Consider the following 9,579-nt stretch of genomic DNA (forward strand, 5'->3'; position numbering starts at 1 on the left):
TTGTCTTACCCATGAAATAATGTGTAAAACCTTGCCTAGTGCTCCGATAAACTAACACTACGCCTTCCTTGTCGACGTGCGTCGTGTACATCGAAGGACTTTTCATTTTCGGATACGTGAACCTCATCTGCATGTGAATATTGTCGACGCTTTGTAAAAAGTCGCAAAAATAACGACCGGTGGCCTTTATCGTGCAAACGTACCTGTAAAAATCACAAAACCGTTCTGCCGTCTGCTGCAAAGTTTTTGTAGGACACATTTTTATTTAAAAAAGATTAAAAGGTAATAATTTATTTTGTAAACGATTTTTAAGGTATCTTGCGTAAAATTGTAACAATAAAGTTTAAACAATAATAATATTACAGTTAGTAATATTTGAACTATTCTGCAATAAAATTGTAATAATATAATTTATTTTACCAATACTTTTTAAACTATTCTGTAATGAAATTGTAAAAATATAATTTACTTTACGAATAATTTTTACGACGATCTTCACAAAATCGTGAGAATAGAATAATATAATTTACAATCAATTCTTAAAACAATTCTAAGAATATAATTTACAAACAATTTTTAAGATGATCACGTCGTTAAATTGTTCGCGATTTCATGTCGCATTTTCCTGATTCGATTGAAATCGAGAATTTATTTCCTAAGTGAACAATATTAATTACAGAAAACTGTTGCTTCGATATCGGAAAATATAAAAACTGATCCCGATAATAATAATTATTTATGGATTAATAACAACCGTGTAGAACATCTATTTCACTTTACGTTCGGATAATTGTCTCCCTCGAGAGAAAGAAAGCTGATACGATCGGGTTACACCTGACCCTTATCACCTCCCCCGCACGAAGTATTAAGTAATTGAGACAAGCGAATAAATCGTTTGTAACAAATTCCCTTGTGTGGCACAGATTAACCCTTTCCACTCTAAAAGCAATTTCGACTGTAAATCGAAAATACTCATTAATTACTAACAAAGTTTTATACGACTTGTTAGTGCAATTTAGGCATATGGAATTAAATCTGTATAGCAAAATTATACTCTGAATAGTTTTTTAATAAGTAAACAAATTTGACGAAGTAAAGATCTGATTATTTTATGAAATTTTTAACATAGAAGCACTCGAATTATCTATGGTGTTTTTTCTCAAAACTTTAGCGTTCAAAGAGTAAACAATATTTTCTCATTTACTTTATTTATAAAAAAATATTATACAGCTTTCTGTATACATATTAGACAATATAGTTATTTAAGTAATTATTGTTGAGTTCGATAAATCGATTGTCATTGAGTTCATTGATTGAAAACATTGAGTTCACCTATGCGATATTCTGCTTGTTAATTCAATATCTGATTAAAATATAATGTAACAATCTCGAGTGGTTTTTCAGAGTCGCTACTCGAGTGCAAAGTGTTAAAAAGACATGACATAATTTTTTATATAGAATTTAAAGTAAATTCAGGTAGAAATGTAGTTCTATTTTAAAAAAATTTAAGTTAACCTTGATAACTTGATAAAGGAGCAAGATAACCTAAAAATGTTTAGAATACTATGTGCCCCTTTACTAAACCATGCAACTTTTATTTGCAACAATTCTTCACGTAACAAATATTTTACGTGTTATTTGAAGTCATTAAAAGATCAACGAAACTTATCGTTTCAGTTGATTGAAAGGGCACGTTTGTTCGCCTTTAATTACCTGAAAATGCAAATCAAGTATTCGATCGAAGCTAATGAATCTAATGATCAAATAGAACGCCCAACGAACCGCGGTCATTAACAGTGATAATACTGTAGTATCGACTGCAACAAAATGCACGAGGTGCATCAACTGCGCCGATCTTATTATCAATTACGAATCCACTAGCGTTGGAGCACGTTCGGTCACGTGCTCCACGGTAATCAATTAACGAGAAATGCTTCGCTGTCTTTTAATCGTTATAGGTTCATTCGAAGGTTTTACAATCGAAATTTATTCTTTTGCTAATTATATTCATTTGGCAAAATTACCTTTTTGCGCACAAAATTCGTCCTTTTGTAATTCGAGTTGACTCTTTTTTGAATTTACATAATGTTTTTTACATTATTGTAATATAAATCGGATATAACAATTTGTTGTATATATAGAGTAGTGAGTACTCTATTATATAGAATAGTGAGAATATATATTATGGAAGTATAGTATATTAGAATAATGTTATATAGAATAGATTTATAATATCAATAATAATATGGAATAATAATAATAAGACGTACGCACTGGTATATTTGTTAGTTTAGCGTTGACACGGAAATTTTAAGTGTTGTCTATATAGTAATATAGTAATATAATAAATATAGTAATATAGTAATATAGTAAATATAGTACTATGCTTAATATAGTAATATAGTAAATATAGTACGCTCTAACCATTGCGCTAACCGATTGAGTTAATATAGTAAATATAGTAATATGGTAAATATAATAAAATAGTAAAAATAGTAATATAATAAATATATTAAAATAGTAAATATACTAATTTTGTAATTAGAAAATACGTACCCTAAGTTGCTGAAGAACCTTACGAAACACTTGCCAAAGAATCGCATCACATTGTCTATCGAATCGCCATTCAATTCAGCCAATGCAGCTGCCAAATTAGTCATAAGCTCGTCAGGATATATTTGTCGCGTGTTGAAAACCATATGCTTGCAATCTGCCTTCTCCAAGATTTGCAACCAAACCTCTTCGCCATATTCCAACTGCAGCAAAAGTAGAATTACAAATTAAAAAGTGTACGAATATTAATGAACTATTACACCGTAGTATATCGTTAATTTCGTTGCATTTTCTCCGTCACGTTGACGCATTCATAAGCAAATTAATAATCGCTTTTTTTAAATTAATATCTCCAGTATTAAAATTAGTTAATAACTCTCGCTTCAATAAAAAAATATTGTCGCTCGAACGAATTAGAATAATAAAAATTCTAAAAAATATTAGGATTATAATAAAAAGCTTAGGAATTTCGTAGGAAATGTTATAAGACAAAATAAAATGTTACAAGACAAAATATATTGTTATTAACATGTTTGGAGCACGATGCTACAACGAGGAACAATAACTGTACGGAAAGCGATTTCTTCCGTCCGTTTACGACAAATTGATTCTCACAATCAAGCCCGGTTTCTGGCTCTCCATAGAATAATCAATGTTTCCCCTACCATAATGACTCTAATCACGAAAATGAATGTGGTCCCCACATTAATAAAACCTGTTGTGCACGGTATACCAAATAGACACGCGAATTTCTCGAAGCAGATCATTAATGTTTAATAACCGAATTTTAGTTAACCGGCCGGTCACGTGTGCGTGTCGAATGATACGTCGCGATCATAAACGGGCGACCGACATTAGGACGATCATTAACCATATGTTTCCCCTAAATTGGTAACATGGAAGCACTTGAATTATCTGTGGTGAGATAATACTAGCTTTCGGTTGTAGCTTAGTACTTTAATGTTTCAAAAGTAAATAATATACTACAATTTAGTCTGTTTGTAATAAAATATCTTACAGTTTTCTCTATACATATATATTAGACAATTTAGTTACTTAAATAATTGTGGTCGAGTTCGGCAAATTGATTGTCAATGATTTTGAAAACATTCAGTTCATATATGCGATGTTCTGCTTAATAATTAAATATCTGGATTTATTAATACAGATTTATGAATATAGATTTATTAACATAGGTTTATCAATGTAGAATTATTAATATAGATTTATTAATGTAGATTTGTTAACATGGATTTATTGATCTAGATTTGTTAACATAGATTTACTAATCTAGATTTGTTAACATAGATTTACTAATCTAGATTTATTAATTATTAAGTTGCAATACCATTATTATAAAATAGTATTTTAATATTTTTATTTGATTTTCCTATATTTCAATGAAATACTTGTTTCACGAGTAAACACAAGATATTTACATCCTATATTAGTATCGAATAAGGTCAAATTTAGCTGACAAAAAATTGTAAATACTTCAACATTTTTAATTATGCCATCAAATTCCTAATTTACTAGAAAGCATACAAAATTTTTCAATAAATAAATCCAATGATAACAACTGTAAGAAATATGTATTTCTGCTTTATACAAGGTATAATGTGTGTAATCTGTACATGTGTACAATACAGTATAAGTTGCTAGTTTGTACATTTAGAAAGAGTGAGAGGGGGGGGGGGGGGGCCACAAAAGTTCTATGTAATCAGGAACCCCAACTATTTGCTGCACATTATTTAATTGCGCGCTAGCGTATCGGCAATGACGCGCGAAATGAAATCAACAGGTGTTCCTTAAGTACCGGAAGAGGTATTCTATTTTTAAAACGTTACAGTACAATTAAGGTGCTACGGGTACACCGAAAGGAAGTCTGTGTCCATTCATATTCAGATATCTCGTTTAGCGCAATGTGTGTACCTCCAAACCGTTTCCTTCGCGGGCTACGTGACACCTTTGTTAAAACGATCGATTATACGCGCGACCGTCGCGATAAACAACAAATATCCACGATCGTTTGTAAACACCGCCGTGCACGAGTCGACGACAATCAAGTTCAACGTACCGTGTTAACTTAAAGGGAGCAATGTTTAACGGGATAGTAATTTTCCAGTCGCGCGACCGCTCCAACGACGCGGATTAAACGACTCGAGAAGAATCCGATACGGCATTCGCGGAATCTGTGATTTTACAATAATTATCGACGACCTTGACGAAACGTTCAGAGCGAGTCTGAAGTAATAATAATTATAGTAATGATAATAAGGGATCATATTTGAACAGAATTTTTAGAAAAAGAGGGTCGAGATTCTTTTGTAATTATTATGGAAAGTATTGTTATTAATATATTTTATTTTTAATTAGATATTATCATAGCTTGGGAAATAATAAATAATTATATAAATATCGAATTAGACAGTGTAAGATTTGCATATGTAAATATTATTTGGAAATACTGTTTGATTTAAAGCTTGAATGAGGTATTACTATTTCTTTAAATGTTTAATTCATTCATTTATTATTTAGACACCGATGTTGAATATAGAAAATAAGACGCACATATTTTATAACTGAACATTATATGTAATGTAAAAATAGGGTTTGAAAAGTTAAAAAAGTTTAAAGATTCTATTTAAGGCAAACGACGTAAATGGGTAATTTATATAAATCTCTATTTCTAAGTAATAATAGTATAATGTTAGCAAATATCTGCACGGAAAATTAATGTTTTATATTATTGAAAATTCAGACATTTACAGACAATATAAATATAAAAACTTACACATGTTTACCAATATTATTATCATATTATTGTTACCTATAATATTATGAAGGTTCGTCTTGTCATAAAATAAATTAACAGCGTCGATTCAATTTATGTAACACAACAAACGATCTATTTTATCCGCGCCGTGAAGTATCGCAATTCTCGCGATCGCGAATTCACCGACACACGAGATTCCTCTTCGTCTTGACAGTGAGGGATGACTCGCTCTTACCTTCGAGAAGCATATAATATATAATATAAAGCACTCCTCGATACAGATAACGTCAGAGGCGTCTTATCTTCCCGGGCAGGACGAGAATGTAACACGATCATGAACGAGATTCCCCGCGTCGCGATCCAAACTTCTCGAATATTATGTTCCGCGAAGCGGTCGCTTAAACATTGATTTCATAGCCCTCAATCGCGGATCAATAAAGGATAATCGAATTCACCGAGATACAAAGTGTCAATTACGTTCGAATGAAACTTTCATTAGCAGCTTAATTGGCGCGAATTGGATTTGATTAAGATTAATTACACCCGGCCGCGCACGTGCTTTCTATTTCGCTCGTGACTTCTCGTTCCTCCTGTTTGCCTTTTCCCACCGTCGTTCCGTTAATTTATTTATGGCCGATGAATTATTGTGCGTCCACTGTCGACGCGTTTGTTCCCAATTTTTTGTTGCAAATAATAATCTTGGTCGTCGCGTTAAAAATGTTGATGGACGAATTTGAAGGGATAAATTTCCTTTTTTAGTGTCAATTGGTTAATTGGTAAAGCCGAAGTGGATTATAAATAATATTCTATTGCTTTCTTTACGTTCGACAGATAATGATAAATGGAGCGATTGTTAATTCTCAATTTTCTATTTTAAATATTAATCTTCCTCGTCGCGTTAAAAATGCTCATAGACGAATTTGAAGGAATAAATTTCCTTTTTCAATATCAATTGGTAAATTGATAAAGTCGAAGCGTGGATTATAAACAATATACTACCGCTTTCTTTACGTTCGACAGATGATAATAAAAAATAAAGCAAGCACCAAATTAGCTCCTCTTTTTCTTTTCGATGATAGAATAAAAATTCGATTTTTAGCCTAGTTTTTTAGCTTTGCGTTTTAGCTTTGCTTTTTAGCTTTACGTTACCTTCTACAGTTTCGTGAATTCTCTCACAATATAGACATCGAAAGGAGAGACGCGAGTCAAATAAAACAATAGATCAGAGAGTGCTCAACGCGCTGTAATAATAGAAATGGTCCAAACAAGGGGAACAAAAAGTAATCCGCACTCTATCCGCAGAATTTATTCGATTCGGCTGTCACAGGGGACAAATTCAGAAGACGGTTCGCCTAACTTCGCAAGATGTTTGCTCCATTTGTTAACAAGCTTCTCCACCCTTTCGCTCAAACGTGTTTTCTACTCCACAAATATAAAGAATCTTGCGTACGAGCTCCCATAAAAGTTCATCTGTTTAGGCAATAGAGAACTCTGTTACCAGAGACTCCATTGTATCTAAAAACAATCACGGCGTGCCCCACATATGGAAAATATGGCGATCTCATTGAATCGTATAATGTTCAGTCCGCGGACCTTCATGCAATTGAATTATGCATTAATGTAGACAGCATAAATTTCATTTTCGTTCCGATATTTATAAAATGGCAAGGGGGTAATTTATAACAATAACGATTAATTTATAACGAACAGTATAACAATTCGCTTTTTACTTTTTTCCATGATTTAACGTTAAACATATCGACCAATAAAATCGCTGCATTTCTGCTTCATAAAACCAACAAGTTTATACAAAGGTTATATTATTATTTAATTAAGATTCCCACAGTTTTTATCACCAACAATTTGATGTATTTAATCAATTTTAACGAAAGTGTTTCTATCGTTTTTATAATTGCCAAATAAAATATTAGTTTAGTGTTAATTTAGCTTAGTTTAGATCAAATGTGTCTCGATCCCGCCTTTCGACTCTTAACCCTTTACACTCGAACTTTGCACTTGCAATTAAAATTGTTATACCACGTTCCAAAATTATTTATATAGACATCACCGAAGCTAAAAATTTGTTAAAAATGTAACTGTTACATGAATTATGAGACTCAGTTTCATATACATAAAATGCGCTTTGTTATACAGAACGAAAATGCTGCGTGAAATTATTTTAATTCTAATGTTGCAATGGCTTCGAGCGCGAAGGGTTAATACCCACACAAAAAATTTAAAATAAAAGGTAGAGGGGCACGTGGAACCGCAGAGGACGAAAACGAGTGCCGCGGTCGGAAGGCGGGTAATTTCTGACCCAGCCACGCGGAAGACTCGCAGGCCCACGCATTACCTGCACGAAGTGCTGCACACTCTCCAACAGCATGCCGTACATCGTTCCGTCTGTGATTCCACGCGATCATGTGACAAATCTGTGGACGGATCGGGATGAAATTCGGCGCCTCACGTTGAACTGAACAGGTGTTTCGGTCGCGGCACGTGTTGCATCGTCGCGACGGCCCGCGCGTCGCACCGGCGTTTTATCGAGTCAGGTGTCGCGCGGCATGTTCTACCTCGACTTCGTCGCTTTTCGACGGATGTGCCCCGACTCCGTTTTGCGACGATCCGAACGAAGACTGTTCCTTGTCCGGCGACGCGCCGAAGTTTGAGTTTCGACGGTGCCGCTGAGGGTAACTCGCCGCCACGGGAAGGGTGGCTGTGCGATGCACGCGCGGATCCTCTGCGCAGGCCACCTCGCTCGCTTTCCTCAGGCTTTTGACACCTTATGACCACGCACCGTGGCTATTATTCCATAGGGAACATCGTCGTTTGGTAAGGAGAGATAGCGCACGTGCGCTACGACGAAATTCGCTCACGGCGGTGTGGGGTGAACTGTGCGAATGATCCTGTGTGTGTATTTCTCAATCCCTTAGAAAGGTATTTTGCTTCATAGTGGTAAAATATAGTTATTTATGTGAAAGGTATTTTGCTTCATAGTGGTAAAATATAGTTATTTATGAGAAAGGTATTTTACTTTATAGTAGTAAAATATAGTTATTTATGAGAAAGGAATTTTACTTTACAATCTCCAGAAAATTGTTTTATTTTAATTTCATGGGGTTAAATAATTAGCTGTGTGAATAGGTGGAAGATTAATCTGCAGATCACAGAGTTAAAAGGAAACAAGTCGATATTAAATTATGTTTAGAGAATTAACGCCTAGCTGCGTGTTTGTCAGCCCCATAATAAATTATTCTATTAGTTACAATCTTCGAAAAATTGATTTATTTAAATTTCGTAGATTTAAATAATTAGACATATTATTAACGGGTCATCAAATTTATATCAATTTACAAAATTAATATTAATTTTCAACGTAAATGATAATTGGCTCACAATAATTCTCGTATTATTATGACGCTAATTAAACCAATCGACGTTTAATTATGAAATTGATGGTATTAAAAAACGAAAAGCGAGAGCGTTACTTTCAACTTGGAATTTATACGAATATTAAACTCGATGACATAAATTGTTTTATACGAAAGAATCTCTGTCCTTTTCTAATGGATTTTGCCTGTTCCGTAAAGAATTTCTTGAACGAAATTGCCGAATCATTATTATTCCAGTTCACCGCTGCTTTATGCTCCCGCCTGTAATTTCTAACAGATTATAATTAAGCTCCAGGATTAAAATTGAATTGATCAAGCAAATTGTATAAACATGCCAGTGAAATATAATATGCCTTTATTATTGTTCATGTTCATTCGAAATACGTGATTCCCAGAAATTGTACGCATCATTTTGCATTCTGCCTTTAAAATCGTGCAATGCGTATACCTTTGATAACTTGCTGGCATTATATTACTGGCGTTATATTATTGTCATTATATTACTGGCAGTATATTGTTGGAATTATATTACTGGCATTATATTGTTGGAATTATGTTACTGGCATTTTATTATTGTAATTATGTTACTGGCATTATATTATTGGAATTATATTACTGGCACTATATATTTGACATTAATATTACTGGCATTATATTATTGGCATTATATTATTGGCATTATATTACTGGAGTTATATTACTGGCATAATATTATTGGCATTATATTATTGGCATTATATTACTGGAGTTATATTACTGGCATAATATTATTGGCATTATATTATTGCCATTATATTACTGGCATTATATTGTTGGAATTATATTACTGGCACTATATATTTGACATTAATATTACTG

General features: G+C 33.2%; 1 protein-coding gene across 1 annotated transcript in view; it reads right to left on the reverse strand.

Moving 5' to 3' along the window:
- Positions 1-7,982, reverse strand: part of LOC144470065 (soluble guanylate cyclase 89Db-like) — an 8,243-nt gene extending 261 nt beyond the window's left edge. Inside the window, exons 1-3 of the mRNA XM_078180873.1 lie at positions 7,683-7,982; positions 2,557-2,756; positions 10-203 (exon numbers count right to left, since the gene is read on the reverse strand). Coding sequence (XP_078036999.1) covers positions 10-203; positions 2,557-2,756; positions 7,683-7,724 — 436 coding nt within the window. The 5' untranslated portion in view covers positions 7,725-7,982. The remainder of the gene's footprint in view (positions 1-9; positions 204-2,556; positions 2,757-7,682) is intronic.
- Positions 7,983-9,579: the final 1,597 nt, after the last annotated feature.

This window comes from Augochlora pura, chromosome 5 (assembly GCF_028453695.1).
Source record: "Augochlora pura isolate Apur16 chromosome 5, APUR_v2.2.1, whole genome shotgun sequence".
Classification (NCBI taxonomy): domain Eukaryota; kingdom Metazoa; phylum Arthropoda; class Insecta; order Hymenoptera; family Halictidae; genus Augochlora; species Augochlora pura.